Consider the following 17,312-nt stretch of genomic DNA (forward strand, 5'->3'; position numbering starts at 1 on the left):
GTCTGGGAAGAAAAGCTCACCCAGCCCCAGAAAGCGTGGCTAGAACTGCAGCCCAAGGATGTGGCTCTGCACCCGCCCTGTGATGAAACGTGAGTCAGAGGCAGGCCTCAGCCAGCCAGCTTCTGCAGACGCTTCTGAGGAGAAACAAAGCAGGGGGAAGCTCAAGGAAAGGAAGGTGCTCGGGGCAACTTTCAGAGCTGTGTTCGAGCTAGTCCACTGCAGCAGAAGTAACACAATCAAAGAGCAACAGATTTGTTGCAGCATAAACTTTCATAGCCAGATTCCAGACTGCATCGCGTGGATGAGGCAGTTTTGGGACATGGGACCAGGCCACTAAGGAAACCAAGGAGAATTGGGCTGGGCTGGGCGGTTGGGTTGGGTGCCTCCATTTAGATGGTGACCCTGCAGCAGTTGCCAACTAAATGAAGAAGCTCCATTCAGTGAGGAGTTCTGAGGACTCGCTCCTCGAGAGAACGTAGCACCAGCCCTGGCAAGGCCTCCATGCCTGCGTGGCCCACATGGCTCCCGATTCCTTGCCCTCAGAGTCCCAGCTGACTTCACTGTTCCCGGGTGGGTGGGCGCCCTCCCATCCCTGTCCTCCTGCCCCACCCCCTCCCACCCTTTCCGAAGCGCCACGTCCTTTGTCTTCTGCCTCGCAGGGAGTCCTCACATGAAACCCAGCCTGAGACAAAGGGCTGCAAATGCCGAGGAACTGCCTGGGGAGAGACTGGTAGAGAAACTGAATTCTGGTCTGCAGAGGAAAAGATCCCCCTAGAAGAGCCGGTCTGTGCTAGTCGGCATAACATTAAATATCTAACGCGATGGGGCAGCGCGCTGCTCAGCCACCCAATATGGGGGCAGGTGCTGACTTATTCTTAGAAAGCTTAGCACAACACAATAATAAGGCAATGATCCACTTTGCTGTTCCTGCCTGTTACCGAAACCCTCTGACAGAGTTGGTTCACTTCACCAAGCCTAATTCTTTGGTCCCCACCAACATTTCACCTCCTGCGTATGCAAAGCTGGATAGGATCCGGCTTCCCCTGTCCTTCCCAAGGTTTCAGAAAATGGATGGCGTCCCCGCCAACGTTTCTCAGCTGAAAGGAGAGGCACTTCTGAATAGCTGGAACAGCTCTATCCTCCCGTCAGGGACCACTGTCCCGTAGCCAGCAGGCGCTGCTCAGGATCTGCCTGCCTCCACTCCTTTGCTGCCTGTCCTACCCCGGTTTTCCAAGCAAGGAGACTGTGCTGCTTGTTCTTCCGGGCCGCCTGCAAAAGCCTCTCGGTGGCAACAAGATAGGTCAGGACGAAGGAGCCGTGCCTGGCCAGCAGGCACTCAGTTCTGCACTGCACGAATGGAGCATCACCTCTCCCTGCAGAGCAGAGAGGGAACAAGGTGGCAACCTCACCTTGGCTAAGCAGGCGCCTTTTAATGGATGACAAATGGGACACTTCACTCTCTTGTACATTCTCTTATATGATGCTTGCCTGCTGCAAAATCCATCGGAATGGCGGCACGGGAGTTTCCCTCGGGGTGCCACCCCATCCCTCGCTTCCTTCCTTTTCTTCTGCACACACACACACACACACACACACACAAAGCCGGAGAGAAAGCAATGCCTGGAGGAGCCATTCGAAGAGTGGGATCGCTGGATGATGCTGAAACCCAAATAAAGCTAGGCTGAGGGCTGCAGAAGGGCCCTTTGACCGGGGTTCCCACCCCAGATTCCCACACCCTCCGTTCATACATGTGGGTTGACATGTGCATGTGCTAGAAAACAGATGCATTCACACAGCCTACCAAAAGTTTAAAGTTCTACCAATGCAGGCAAGGGAGTTGGAATATCATATTTTAAAATACACCCCCAAAAATGAAAAACTGGTTTTAGAGGGGGAGACACCCCGTTAAAAAAGGAACTCGGTAAACCAGTGTCAGTACCAAGGAAAGGGCAGCCAGAGGTGCAAGAATTAGGACATTGGAGTTGCATAATTTATCTGAGTGCAGAAGGAGAGTTTTGTCTGGCACAGGGTAGCAGCACCCCCAGAAGGGGCAACTCAAAGGTAAGATGGAAGGCACAGCAGAAGGGCGAGGTCTTGCAGCATGCTTGCCAGCCCGCACTACACACGAAACCCCAGAAGGATTCTGGCGGCTGTCTTGCCACCGTTCTCTCCAGCTCAACAGCTCCTGGGAGCACACCAACCTTTAATGGGCTCTCTCCTGAGTGGGTGCGCACGCTGAATCTAGACAGAGGAACACAGAATATTCGGACGGCTTTTTATGCCAAGGAATAATGGCAAAGCTGGGGTGCAAAGAAGGAAGGAAGGAAGGAGCAGAAGAAACCGTTATTCTTGGTGCACTTGCCAGATTCAGGGTTGGACTGACTGTTCAGATGAACTAGAAGGAAATGAGGAGCGTGGGAATCAAGAAAATGCAGGAGGATGAGGTTACCTCACGGCTGCCATCTCCAGGTGCTCGGACAGACCATGGGAACAGATGGGTTGAAAGAGAAGGGAGAGGAGGAAGATGGGCCCACGCCCAGCCCAGCCTCTGATCCATGACACTGAAGCTGGTTAGAAGAGCTACCCAGTTAGAGGACCTGCAAGAGCTACGGAGCTGGCCCTTCTCCAGGTGGGTGGAGCCCAGGGTTACTGAAAAGGGGGGTTTGGGGAAGGAGTTTCAGTTCGGGTTTGACAAATCATTTTTTTTCTTCAGTGGCTCTAGTTTGTTTGCTACAAATTAGACATAGAGAACTATTTTGCAAAGAGACTCGAAATGAACAAGGGGAAACCAAGCTCCTGGCAGTGGAAGGGCATCTGTGGGAAGATTTTGTGACACGTCGACTGGAGAATGGAAAGATGTGGGGGAAATGGGGCATGGGCCTCTTATACCAGACCAAAACCCAGTGGCCAGGAGTGCCCAGGCTGCCCTCTCTCCACTCATCTCCTCGGCGATGGAGCACAGCTCTGCTCCTTCGGCTGCGGCACCCGGTGGGAAGACCCGAAGAAGGCCCAAGGAAGTTCTGCAGGACGTTCTCCATCTTGGCTTTGGTGGCTCCTCAAGGCTACCCATCCTATGGGCTGCTTCTTTCCCACCGGTTGCCTCTTCAGCCCACAACTGATTTGTCCTTGATGCTGCATCCAGATGGCTCCCTGATTTTCTAGGGCCCACTGTGCAAGAAGTCAGAAGCATTCCCTGCTTTTGTCCAGAGAACAGGGCCTCTTCCAGGGGATGCATTGTGCCCCACAGATATCTGAAAAGCAGCAGATCATAGAATCATAGAACAGTACAGTTGGAGGGGCCATGAAGGCCATCAAGTCCAACCCCCTGCTGTCGCAGGACACCACGTCACACCATCCCACTTGAAGGGCTGTCCAGTTTCCCCTTGAATGTCTCCAGTCCCACACCTCTCCAGGCAGCTGGTCCCACTGCCGTATTGCTCTGACAGTGAGGAAGCTTTTCCTGATGTCCTGCCTGAATCTGGGATGTCGCAGCTTGACTTGATTATTCCGTGTCCTGCACTCTGGCATCAGCAAGAAGAGATCTTGACCTTCCTCTTTGGGACAGCCTTGGAGGTACTCATAGAGGGATACCACATCCCCCCTCAGTCTTCTCTCCTCAAGGCTGAGCATGCCCAGTTCTCTCCGTCTCTCCTCACAGGGCAGTGTCTCCAATCCCTGGATCATGTTTGTTGCCTTCCGCTGGACCCCTTCTAATGTACATGCCTCTGGACACAGGATTCCAGGTGAGATCTGACTGGAGGAACAACTACTTCTCGTGATCTGGAAGTCATACTTCCGACGCCCCACTGGTTTCTCAGAGTCTCAGAAGTTCGGCTGAGAGGCTTCCAGACTTCGCCCCTTCCCGAGCCCTGCAGACTCGGGGAGCCAGGTGGTGGTGGGCGCCAGCAGCGGTGTCGGCGGGGTAGAGGGGCCCAACAGCAGGGACAGGGACTGTCTGGGAAAGCACCGTGGTTGGGTGGAACTTGGCTATTTGTTCTGTCAGGATTTGCCAGTTCAGGTAGATGTATTTGATGGGAGATTTTCCTGGACATGGATTTTTTTTTAATGCAAACTTATGCTTCCTACTATAGTGACATTAATTTGTGTTTTGCTTTTAATGTCGTTTCTTGCTGTTTGTTGTTGTTTTACTGCGTATTGCTGTACATGTCATATGAAGAAGGGAGTAAAAGTAACAGAAAATCAATCAGCCACTGAGCTCCCTAAAAGGGTTTTCTTAGCATCATGCACTGTGCTTGGAACTGGATGGAAGTTTCCAGACTTTCGGTTTCACACACACCAGGAAGTACTGAGACGTACTGATCCGATCTTCCCTTCGGAACCCCTAACATTGCAGCCCCTTCCCTTTTAAGACTGGACTTTGCACTTGTCAGGTGGAAGATGTCAGTGAATGGATCCAACACACGCGTTAGGAGACCTGACACATCCGGAGAATGTTGCTACAGAAGCACAAGCGCCAGAAAGGTTGTCCCTGAGAAAACAACACTTTGTGAATGTCATGAAATACAGAACCTAGCATTTTGCTCATTTCTTTGTAATGTGTTTTCCTTCAGATGAAAACAAATGTCTTGTACTTTGATGTAAAATACTCATGATTGTTATTTTTAAGACTATACAATTTTCTAATAACCAAAGTTGTCAGTGTTCTGAACAAACTGGTATTTGGAAAGAATACCTGGCACATATTAAGCCACCCTGGCCCTGTGCCAAAAGTCTCAACTCTCAGGAATAATAAAGAAATGGCTGGCACCTGGCCTTATTTAGAAGCAAGTCCTGTGGATCCCAATGGGGCCTACTCCAGAGTAAGGACCCCGAGGAAAGATGCATTAGCATTTCTTGGTAAAGGTAAAGGTTTCCCCTTGACATTAAGTCCAGTCATGCCTGAGTCTAGGGGGCGGTGCTCATCTCCGTTTCCTAGCCGAGGGAGCCAGCGCTTGTCCGCAGACGGTCTCCGTGGTCATGTGGCCGGCATGACTAAACACCGAGGTGCACGGAACGCCGTTACCTTCCCACCAAAGTGGTACCTTTTTATCTCCTTGCATCTGCATGCTTTCAAACTGCAAGGTTGGCAGGAGCTGGGGCGGAGCAACGGGAACTCACCCCGTTGTGCAGATTCGAACCGGCAACCTTTGTGCAGATCAACCAGCCCAGCAGCTCAGCGGTTTAAACCACTGCGCCACCTGCATCCCTATTTCTTAGTAGGAAGGCCTAAAAAGCCATGCACTCATGGGATTTGGGGACTGGACATTTAAGATCTTTTTTAAAAGCTGGGGAAAACTTCAAAAGTGGTTGGCAATATGAAATGGGAAGTCCACTGTGAAAACTAATGGAAAAAGAAACATTGTGCATGTGCTAGAAAACTTTGAATCTCAGAAAGAAAAATGTGGCTCATGTACCCAGGTAAAAATAAGAAGGCTCAGTGGCTTTACTGCAGTACTTCCATGCCCCTTCCAAGGCAAGCTTGCGGCACCAGCTTCTTCCCTCCTTCATCCCTCCTCTCCCGACAGGGTCGGACCTTCTTTAAGGCCAGGGTCCTCCTCACTGTTCCGCAACCCCGTGATTTCCTTGCCAAGGACACCCCAGCAGGCCCCTCACTCACGGGCTTCTTGTCTGCTCGGGGGCTTCACAGGGCGACCGGCTTTCGTGCGGCTCCCTCCCTGTATCCCTCGAGCTCCCTTAACTCCCACTTGCTGATGCAGTGGGCAATCTCTCTGTTCCCCTTCTATCCCGTTGCCCTGGAGATCCCTCCTCCTGGGTGCTCCATCGTGGACCTCTGCACTTCCAGGTGGGATTCTGTCCTGGGAGCTGGAGAGACTGCAGAAGGAAACACGCCAGGATGTCAGGGAGAACCCCTTCCCGGCCATGATCCCAACGTAACGATGGGGCACCTGAGGTCACCACTTCCCGAAACTCTCCAGCAACTTCATGTCTGAATGCAGAGCCTGCCCTCTTCACCCCTTTGCCGCAACTGCTTGCTTGGATGCACTGCAGCCCTCTGCAGCTTCCCCCATTGCCTGGGGGGTGAAGGGCCGCCCCCACTCCCAATCCTGTAGGACTAGAAGGATCCAGTTTTACAGGGCTGCCCATTTCTCAGACATCTCTCCCGCTGAGACAGGAAGCAAAGGATGCTAATTAGAGTCATCTCTAATATACTGTCCTATTTCCCGCAAACAATGAATGCCAAGACTGCACGCATGCTTAAGAGACAACTTTCTAATGTTGATAATTATGTTAATTAGAAACTAATGCCTTTACATATTTGATCCCACTCAGTGATTGCTAATTATTTGACTTGCAAACTTTGACCAGTTTCGAGTTGCATTGGAAATACAGTTGTCTTTGTTTAATTAACAGCAGGGGAAAATAATATCTCCTCTCCCAGTGCTTGTTTCTTTACTTAGTCACAGCGCGCTCTCTCTCTCTCTCTCTCTCTCTCTCTCTCTCTCTCTCTCTCTCCCCTGTCTCTGTCTCTTTCACATACACGCACGCTTTGTGCCTTCAAAATGGCCTTTGCATAAGGCAACCGACTGGCTCTTATTTAAGAAAGGGGAATTGCAAAAGCAGTCAGGACCCTGTTTGAGAGTCAGGAAGAGCAGGGCTGTAAGGACTAGGTCTGGTGCCTTGCTGAAATACATACTTGCTCCAAATCTGGCTGGCTGCGCCCTGCAACCTCCTGGGAAGAAGGAGGTGGATTAAAAGGAAAAAGAAGAGAATAAGTGGTACCCAAGCAGAACCCAGCTGGAGCTGCAAAGAGGTCACTTCTGCAGTTCTGACACTATCGAAATGCCTGGCTCTGAGGTGGAGCACGGGGTGTCACCGCTGGGACACTCCACCCCTTTCATGTTGCTACCCTGGAAAAATCTGTCATCAAATGCACCTTCTGGCTTTTGACGGAGAAATATCTGCCAAACCCACCACATGCCTGGGTCAGCAGCTCAGCTTATGAAGAATAAAACAAATTGGTAATTAGGAATATTCTTAACATTTATGGACACACAAAGCCAAATAACTGCTTCTGCCCAGTTGCACAACTGAATTTCAGAAGCATGCAGTTTCTACTTAACCAAGTCCATTCAGAAGCAGGTATGTTAAAGCTAGCGCAGGATCCAACGGGGCCACAAGTACAAGAATTTCATTTCAATTTGCTAATCATCCAGACATGCCCTCTTCACAACCACAAGTGCCAACAGGAGTGCAACCTTCTGTGCAAATTCCTGAATTCATGTTTGCAAATGCAGAATTTTAAACAGGCAGATTTTTTAAAAAGCTCTATTTAAGGCATGCATTTTAAAAATGCCCACTGTTGAAAATTTACATTTCCATATTTTAGTCAGTGAGGGAAAGCGTGTACTTTTAAAAACGAACACTTAAATAGGGTGGAAAGTGCACACTTTTCCCATTTAAACTAACTGAAAAGCAGGTTAGAAAGGAGAAACAGAGAAAGTCGAACCAAGCTCTGAAGTTTGGAGAATTCTGGCCAGCTCAGTTACCCCTTGTTCTTTCTTCCCTAGATTTATCGGTACGTCAAATATATCACAGAGCCGGCGCTTAGAACTGGTCTAAGTAGGTTGCATATGCTGCAGAAACCCTTCAGCCCAGATCCAAAGCTGCACTGCCTGAAACGAAAATTGCTCAGTCGCTTGCTCACACACACGCATCAACGGTGCCCAGAGTCACAGGAAGGAAGGGTGCGTTCTGCCTCTCCTTCCTTGGATGGATGCCTTTCAAACATTTTGCAATATGAGTGTTACATAATCGTCCCCGACTACCTGTACGTAGGCCCATAGCAGAATATGCACGATATTGTATAAAGAGATAGTACTGTTCACACAGAATCCAAATAGCCAGCAACATCCCCTCCCATGCGCCACCAATGTGCGGACACAGCCATCTGGCCCTTAATGCACCCCCTACATTAGGCATTGTTTACCTCCATCAAGCATAAGCCAGAAACCTAATAACCTAATTAAGCTTGATAAAATTCAGCTTAGCTTCTTTCCTAATAGCCGGGCACATGGTAAAACAGCAAAACCTATTCGACTGGGAGGGCAGAGAGCAAAACACATGCTCTCCAAGAGCATAAAGCATATGATGGGTTTCTTTCCATGATCCAAAGACATTTTGCTGTCCCAGCTGCTCGCATCCCCAGGTCAAGGCACAGAAGACCAAAAGTCAGGCAAATGTGTTCAACATATGCAGAAAATCTCGCAAGCGGTAAATAATCATATAAAATAAAAGTAGCAACATTTCAGGATGCCTCAGATCTATGGGCTGAGGACGCCACTCGGCTGTGTCTAGTGGCAGGAAACTAGCTGAGTTGGGGCCAGAAGTATCTCAGGCACTTCCGCCCTCCAGCTGAGTGAGCCAGCCCCCTCCGTCCCTCCACTCCCTTCAGCCACTTGGCAACATCCCCTGCTGGGGGATCGGAAGTGTGCCGCACCACTGGCTTGGCTGGCAACAACCCATCCTTCCTCGAGGCTGCTAAGCTTGTGGGGCTCATCCTCGGACACTGAGGACCAAGCAGCCTCACCCCTCCAAGAGTGACGCAAGCAGGAGAGGCGGAGAAAGCCGCCATCAGTCATGCCAGGATGAAGACAGTCATGCAGGTCTGTCTTCAAGTGCCAGAACGGCACACAGGCCTGAAGACGACTGGCACAGAAGGGATGGGACGCAGCATCTTCCCCTGGAACCCGGATCAGCTGGCAGAGAAGGTGGGATCTGGCACAGAAATGCAGCCCTGTGCCAGCCCCCGACAAGCTCGCAAACATTTTTTCAAAGCCTAGCAACTTCGGAGGGCTGATTGAGAAAGCTCTTATGGGAATTCCAATTTCATGCCCTTGACACATTCAAAACAAAAGCAAGCTTATTCGGGCTGCCCCTTCCAGCCCTGGACCGTGCTACTCTGGCTGGCCCTGGTGATGCAACATCTCAGCTAGAGGCCATTTCCATCCCTGCTTTCCTGGGACCTTTCAGACCAGAAATGTGAGGAACTGAACCGCAGACCTTCTGTATGCAAAGCATGCGTGCCACAACCAAGCCATGGCTCCTCCCTCAATTTCTTGTCTTTCTAGTTTTCCAGCAAGCACAGATTGTCCAGAATCTTCTATGAGAATCCATCAACCTGCTTGCAGTCTTGGGTGCACCTCCTCATTCTACCAACCCTTTCTAATGGGGTGATCCTGCCTCACAGGTCCAACTTGTGCACACACATAGACACACAGGAAAGGGAAAATTCTCCTAATTCCCATGACTAATGACCGGGAGAGCTAATCTCTTTTGCTTCCACAGTCCTTTTCCAGGATGTGTAGAAGCCTGTGGAACAGATGGAGTTGGTGAGGATCGCAAAATTTGGCTGGCTGGTAAGCCAAGCCCAGAGCTGTGGATGGCAGTCCTGGCTACATGAATGATTGATTGATTGATTGATTGATTTATATCCTGCCTTTTTCCTACAAAGGGCTCAAGGCAGCTTACATCTCCTCCTCCATCTTATCCCCACAACAGCAACCCTGTGAGGTAGGTTGGGCTGAGAGTCTGTGACTGGCCCAAAGTCACCCAGTTGGCTCCATGGCTGAGCGGGGACCAGAACCCAGGTCGTCTGAGTCCCAGTCCCATGCTCTTAACCACTACACCACACTGGCTCTACCAAGACAGTTGGAGACAAGGGGTTTTTTTCTCCAGACAGGAACGCAACATTAAAATATGAAGTAACTCAGTTTATTACAGCTTGTAACATCTTCTCTCTCCTTGTGCATGAAAGGATAAATGTGCCCTTTTGTTGTAAATTAAACCCAGTTTGAACTTTACTTGGGATGCCAGGGACAATGATAAATGATGCAGGTTCTATATTTGAACCCTGGGACATGAGCCAGCCCTCTGCAGATTATACAGTTTATGGGTGGGTTCCTCTCCACTCATACACCCATAGAATTCGGACAGCAAATATCAGATAATTTCATAATCAGGTGCATACACACCAAATCTGCAAAGCAAGGTTTCATTCTGCACAGAGCCAAACAGCACCGTGTGCTACAGAAAACTCCTTCATGAAAGGAGGAGTCGATCAATGCAGCAAACTTCACTGTTGTCTGTTTTGAAGAAATTGCCACAGCCACCGGACCTTTCAGCAACCACCATCCCGATGAGTTGGCAGACTTCAAGACCAAACGGTCCACCAGCAAAAAGATTATGAATCACTGAAGGTTCAGATGATGGTTAGAATTTTTACCAATGAAGTATTTTTAATTCAGGTATGCACCTTGGGCTTTTTAAAGACCTAATGCTATTGCACGCTTAATAGACTACACTATAGTGTAAAAGTATATTTTAGATGCACTGGGAAACAAAAAAAAAGAAAAGAGTGTGACTTGCTTTCTTGAGATATTCGCTTTATTACAGTGCTCTGGAGCCAAACCTGCAGCATCTCCCAAGGTATGGCCTTATTTTAATGTGTTCTAATGAATTTTGCACACTTCCATGTGATTTGATAACAAAGGGCAGAATATACAGTAAGTATTTGAGATTGATAAAGACATAATAAATGGTTAGTGTGCTGAGGCTACACTTTTTCCAACTATTAAAGGCATAGGAACAGAGAAACTGAGCAAGTCAGAAGGGGTCTCCTGGGCCATCTAGTCTGACCCCCGGCTCCACTTGGCTCCACTCGTGACATGCCTGCCATGCGCATGTCCAGCCTATCCTTGAACACCCGCACCGATGGGACTTCAGCCACCTCCTGTGAAAGCCCATTCCATATTCTGGGGGTCCTAACCATCAGCATGACCATTTTGAGAACAAATTTTAGGCCATCTTAAAGAATTTTAAAATGAACCTTGTTACACAGAACTCAAAGATACCATGTACCAGAACCTCTTTTTCAGTTTAGATTATTCAATGGAAAAATGCTTCAGAAGAAGATGCTTGGCACTGAGAAGTGGTGAAAGAAGTGAACCTCACAAACCTATTTTTCGGAACTCCATGTTAATGGTAAGAAACTGGCCCGAGGAGAGATTTTGTACAAAGAAGGGATGGATAGACAGAACATTAAGCTGCTCTCTTCTCTCCACTCCAGATTCCCCCCCCCTTTTCCTTGAAAAGTGGCTGTTTTCACAGAAAACAACATATTCCTAATGAAAATTCTTCTGCTGAATTAACATGACTGCCACCAGAATTCAACTCAGCCGTAGCTTTGTGCAGGCCAATAACTGTGAGCACGAAACACACAAATCAAGTCACCCAAGAGGCCTTTTCCTCTTCTACTTCTGTGCTACCCATGTGGGCAACTTGGATTTTCCAGGGAAAACCAGAGAAGCTTCTCCCCACCCACCTCCTTCCTTCTGTCACATTCAAAGGACATATCAGAAGACTTTAACACCATCTACCATTTCCCCACAAAAAATGTCAAGAAGAACTTACCCACTCAGGACCACAATGAAATCCATGACATTCCATCCATTTCGTAGATATGAACCCTTGTGGAAAACGAATCCCAACGCAACTATTTTAATGCCAGCTTCAAAGCAAAAAATCCCAATGAAATAAGGTTCTGTCTTCTCCTACAGGAAGAGAGCAAACCAACAGGTCAGAAAAAGGGAATCAGGAAAGATCCAGGATAAATTTGGGGAAATCCAAAATAGCATTTTGGATTCTGATCCTAGAAGGGCGTATTGAGAAGCTAGCTCCACTCGGCTTACTGCCAAGAAGGTGGATTTGAGCTTTAGATGCTTTCCTAAACTGAGATAAACTATTGTGCTAACTCATAATCCCACACATTCAGTCCAGAAGACATTCACCACTTATAAGCCTGTTGAACTGATGGGGCTTAAATCCATTTCATCTGACTCATCCTTTTAATCCCAGCAGGACTTAGGTGTGGCTGACTTTCCCTGTAGCAAGGCCCTTCATGCCCTATCCACGGAATTCCAGCCTAGTAAAGAACGCAGCAATAGGTGTTCCCAAAATATTCTAGGAACTAGACTGGCTTCCCCTCTCACTGCCTGGGAGAGTCTTGGATCTCCCTCTCAAGCAGGACAAGCCTGAGAAAGAGTCCAGGGAGATGGCTGGGACCATTCCAAAAAACAATGGAACCAAGTCCCTTCCAAACTGGGACCATGCGCATGCAGATCTCCAAACACCCATATGCACATGAAGTCCAGGTACAACAAGTATCTGGTAGCCAGCTATGAAATGCTTTGGCATTACACCCCTTCAGTACTCTGAAGGCACCTGCCCTAGATTTCCAAACACAATAATGCTTCAGAGGCCCCCCCCCCCAACTCAATCAATATTATTTTAAGCCCCCCAAGCTCCATCTCACTGGTGAGCTGCTTGAGCGCTTCTGGGAAGGTGTGAAAACCACGTCTCCATCCTTTCCAAGAAAGGTTGCTAGTTTAATGTTGTCAGATTCCCTCAAAATTTGCCTGAACAAAGACCATCCAATTCACCATAAATTCCATTTTGGGTGGAATTCCAAATTCCTTAACACCCACTTCCAAAACCTCTCAGGTACTTGCACTCATTGAACTCAGGTGCAATGAAGAAGGTCACCATTCTATGAACCCAGAAGTTGTGGTCAACAAAAAGCCCCCTAGAGCTGAGCTGAAGCACAACAGAAATAGCACCTGATCATAGAAGGACTCTTGTGCCCACTGGAGGAGGTCTGGAAAGCTCCAATTCAGACAAATATTCTTGAACTATGGAGACACCACCCTCAACTCCTGCTGAAAGAAATCGGGATCACAGTTCCCATGCCCAAAGGAACAGCCTGTTGGATTTTCCTGTCAGGCATCCAGCTTGCCACTGGGACCCAGGAACACATCCGTGCTTGAGATGGAAAGTGTGCAGGAGCCGAGGGAAAGGGAATCCACAAGAACAAACAGGCCAGGTCAACTTACTAGTCTCCGCGACATGGGCGTCTTGTCATCCTCGGGAAGATGCTGCTCCAGGGCCAGAACGATGCAGTTCGCAATGATGGTTGCCAGAATCATGTATTCGAAAGGAGTGCAGGACAAAGTTAAGGAAGACAGGAACAGAAGTGGAACATGCGTTTCGATTCATGGGCTTCTAGACTCATTCACTCCCTCACACCCCTTGTCATTCAGAGAGCATTCACTACTTTCTCTGTTTTGTGCACAAACGGACACCCGGGGCAGAAAGAAAGTCTTCATATCTGTGGAGCAGCACATGGGCACACTCCAAAAAGATGGAAGAAATAATCCAAGTGCCCTGGCAGCCATATTTCTACAGATACGTGTTCCTTACGATTGACAAAAAGTAAATTCAAAAAGAAACTGGGCAGCCACCTGAGTGGGATGGTGCAACTTGGTGTCCTACAACAGCAGGGGTTGGACTGATGGCCTTCATGGCCCCTTCCAACTTTACTATGTATTCTATGATTCTATGGCAAACAACTGCAGCAGTTCCCAGTTCTACAAGAAAACTCCTGACAGGTAGCAAGACAAAGTGCATAAGATCAAGGTTTAAATATTTGCAGAGCTGTAAAGTTTATAGGATTATTGTGAGAAGGAAATGGGATAATTCCACATGGGCAGCCTGGAAGTCCTTAGAAGAAGGCTGGGATAAAAATGCAACCCCCCCCTGCCCAAAAAAACCAAACTCAAGTTGCAACCAAGAAGCTCTAGACTAAGTTTCTGTAAACACAGGTTCAGAGAGTGTGCAAAATCTCCTTGGGCCCGGGCTTTTAAACTTGCCAGCCTCTCTAGGCAATTCAGCAACATAAAGCACTCATTCAGCTAGGCCTGGCTCATTGCTGTCTGAAGACCAGCCCCCCCCCCTGCCCCCCCACAGCCCTATTCATTCCATCCTGCTGGGATGCAAGAGGCTTAAACTAAGCGCTTCTGCATGAGCTCCTGAAAAGACCAATCCGTCACCTTCCGCCATTGGCGGTTTGATTGTCGCTTGAGGGTGTGCATTGGTGGAAATGCCCTAGAAAGCTGAGAAATGTGATTATTATTGTTGTTATTAATATTACGTGCCACAGAGCTCCACTTTCCGAATAGGTGTGTAGGAGGAGATTGACTTTAAAGTGGCAGTTAGAGTTGTCAAGGGCATTTAGGCAAGGCTGAAACAATCTTTCAAACAATTAAGCTCTTCATGTCAAAATTGCCAGGTTTTCGATCTTCTCCAACCTGTCTCCCTTTTCCTCAGTGTGTATCACGGCTTGTCCCTTTCACACCCACCTCAAGCCCAGCCTTGCACGTTTCAGTCCGCAGTCTCTTGCCCCCTTTCTACATGTTCCAACAGAGCTTCAACAAACTTTAAGACTAGTCCAAACCAGAATGGTTTCTTGCACCGGGCTGGACAGTGTTCCCAAAACCCTTGGTGAATCGCCAGACCTGAACCGCAGGCATAGCAATGGCACACTGTCCAAACCAAGATGGCGGGACAAGCGTGTGCATACGTGGCAGAGCGAACATCGGCAGGAGAGGGAAAGGTCTCTCCCACCGCATCCACACAGGCGTGTTCTCCAGGTGCCCAGTTCCAGGTTGGGAGCCAGAGCAGTCTAACCCACATCTAGATCCAGGGTCCTGGGTCCCCAAATTCACCCAAACACGTTGGATGGTTTGACAGAGTCAAAAGAAAAGCAACTGCTTCACAACCTAAGCCTGCTCTGGGCTTCGAGGAAATGAGATGCCATTGGTTCCTCCTGATCGCCTGCCATCTTGGCTGGGGGGTGCCTCTTTTTTCAGCTTGCAAGTCTCATGCTTCTGATGCCCAGTGCCGTGAGCAGGTGTCTGGCTCTCTGGAGCTTCCGGGGCTTTACAAAATTTCTGCCAGATTCTTGAAAGAGAACTGAAAACCAGCCTCATGCAAGAATGTGAACATGCCCATGTGCTGAAGGCTGTTTCCCCCTCTTTCCTGTTCCTGTTCCTGTCTCTTCAGTGGGGGGGGGGGGGTTGCACGGCAAAGGGGGGCACTCCAGGCAAACCTTCCACCATCACCCCACCCCAGTAGCCATTGCAGCAACAGAATGTGGGGTGCGCTAGATACCTCCCCAATCTCTTCCTCCCATGCTCACGCTGATAGACCACAGACGATTTCCTCCCACAAAGATAAAGCAATGGCTCATTTATTTTCTATAGAAGAATTGGAGGAATCTGACATCCCATTAAACAGGGTCAGACATCAAGGGAAACAAACGCATGGGTTCAGACAGCGGGGAGCAAGGAGGGGGATCAGCATGGAGGGGGCACTTACGCTGCTCCCAGACATTTCCCCGAGGTTCCTGGTCGATGGCACTACTTTGGGAAGAGGGTTAGAATGTAGAAGAAAGGCAAGCTAAGGAAAAGGCAAGCTGGTTAACATTAAGACGAGGCTTTCATGATTGCTGATCTAGCCGTACCGGTTCCTAGAGCAAGTCCTTTCAATACCCTCCGCAAATAATTACAGACTATGGGAAAAAGTAGAATTCTGGGACCTTCCAACATAAGAATTCAATGACCAGTTAAAGGGGGTGCTGGCAATTAGGAACCTTATTAAATTGTATATACTGATGTATGCAACAGAGTTTCAACGTTTGTTTTTCATTTAAAAATAAACAAAGGTTAAATTAAAAGTGGAGAAAGTACACTGGAAAATAATAATGTTATTTATTTGTTTATTTATCCATTTATTATTTATAATTTGATGCGACCTTTTTATTTAAACATTATTTTAATTGTTGATTGTATTTATTGATTTTATATCTGTGCCGAGATGTCTCCGGATTTTTAAGGTAATTGTATAATTGTTTATTTGTTTTGTAAGCCGCCCCGAGGCTTTTTACAAATGGGGCGGCATAGACATGTTCTAAATAAATAAACCATGATGGCATATTTGTGTGTATGTTCAGTACTCTCTTAGAAAAAAAAGATCTGAAAAGAAGAAAAGGAATCAAATCTGCCCATCTTGCAGATTCTAAATTCCTACCATCTAAAGTTGCTTTTCTAGCTAAAAGTGGTATTCAGGATCTGTTACCCAAAACTAATACTCCATGTGCAAATCACAGTGGAAGTCAGTCACCCTCCCACTAACTCCTGATTTTGGAAATGGCATAAATCAACATGTCTGTAAGTTTTCTTTCAATACACTTTTGGGAAGGAAGGAAGTTGCATTCCTGCTTATTTAAAACAGACGCACAGAACTTTTGATCCCAAGCTGCAGCCTTCAACAAGTCAGACCTGTAAAGAACGTTGTTTTGTCCTGTCCTAAACAGCCCTGCTCAGCTCCTGTAAATTCAGGCTCCATCCTGGAGTCCATCCATCTCGTATTTGGTCCTCCTTTTCTTCTTCTGCCTACAACCTTCCCGAGCATGATTGTCTTCTCCCAAGTGTGTGGCTTTACTCATAGGTAAATGATGGACTTCACTACCTCAAGAAGTGGTGATGGCCATCAGTCTGGAGAGCTTTAAAAGAAGATTGGACTAATTCGTGGCAAATAAGGCTCTCAGGGGCTATTAGCCATGGTGGCTACCTGTTGCTTCCGGTTCTACCTGTGGATGCCTGTTGCTGGGGGAGATGAGGGAGGGATCATTACGCTCATGCCGTGCCCTCGGGGTATCCGGCTGGTCACTGTGGAAACAGAATGTTTACAGAAGCTGCCCGGGGCTCTTCTGACATTTACTCTAAATGCCGTCTGATAGCAATCCCTGCCGCTCTCCAGCAAACAAATATTTCCCTTTATATGGTGAAAAGACGGCTCTGGAGGACTCTCACTGGCCTGTCACTCTCACCGAGTTTCTGAAGCAGTTTCGCTTGATCCGTGCAGAAAGGCATCCGTACATTCTGTTTGATGACTGAAGTCCTCCATGCCCAAATAAAAAGCCATGTTCCTCCAAGACGGACTCCCCCACACGCGTGTGAAGGAGCCTGACGCGTGCAGGAGGAGTGAGGCCGTGGCTCGATCTGGCAAATGTCTCGTTGAGGCGTGTCTGTGAGCTGCAGTGCCGGACTCACCGCAAAGGTCAAGCGAGCCTGCTGATTCACCTGAGCTTTGATGAGATACTTGCTTCCTTGGGAACTGAGATCTAAGTAATGACGTAACATGCTGCGCTCTTGAAATCCTGCCTCTCGTGTCACCTCCCATTTGGTTTCCAGTGTGTGGCTATCAGATCAGCAAGAGATTTGGGGAGTAAGAGGCAGCAGCAAATAAGGATTTCACCTTCGCCCACAGAAGCGCTGAAAGTGTTCTGGGACAGACTAGTCTTGTGAACTTGACTGACTTGGGGATGCAGAGGGGTTCCCTCTTGTTCCTAAGACAACTTTCTTAATAATCAAGTTGTGACAAGCCAGATTCAGGCT

At 48.2% G+C, this 17,312-nt stretch overlaps 1 protein-coding gene across 1 annotated transcript in view; it reads right to left on the minus strand.

The window, feature by feature from the left end:
• The window catches only part of CACNA1E (calcium voltage-gated channel subunit alpha1 E), a 228,082-nt gene that overhangs the window by 184,150 nt on the left and 26,620 nt on the right, over positions 1–17,312 (minus strand). The window contains 2 exon segments of the mRNA XM_044439166.1: positions 11,431–11,570; positions 12,909–13,014. Of these exon segments, the coding sequence (XP_044295101.1) occupies positions 11,431–11,570; positions 12,909–13,014 (246 nt within the window).

This window comes from Varanus komodoensis, unplaced genomic scaffold (assembly GCF_004798865.1).
Source record: "Varanus komodoensis strain SLA01 unplaced genomic scaffold, ASM479886v1 scaffold34_1, whole genome shotgun sequence".
In the NCBI taxonomy this organism is placed as follows: Eukaryota; Metazoa; Chordata; class Lepidosauria; order Squamata; family Varanidae; genus Varanus; species Varanus komodoensis.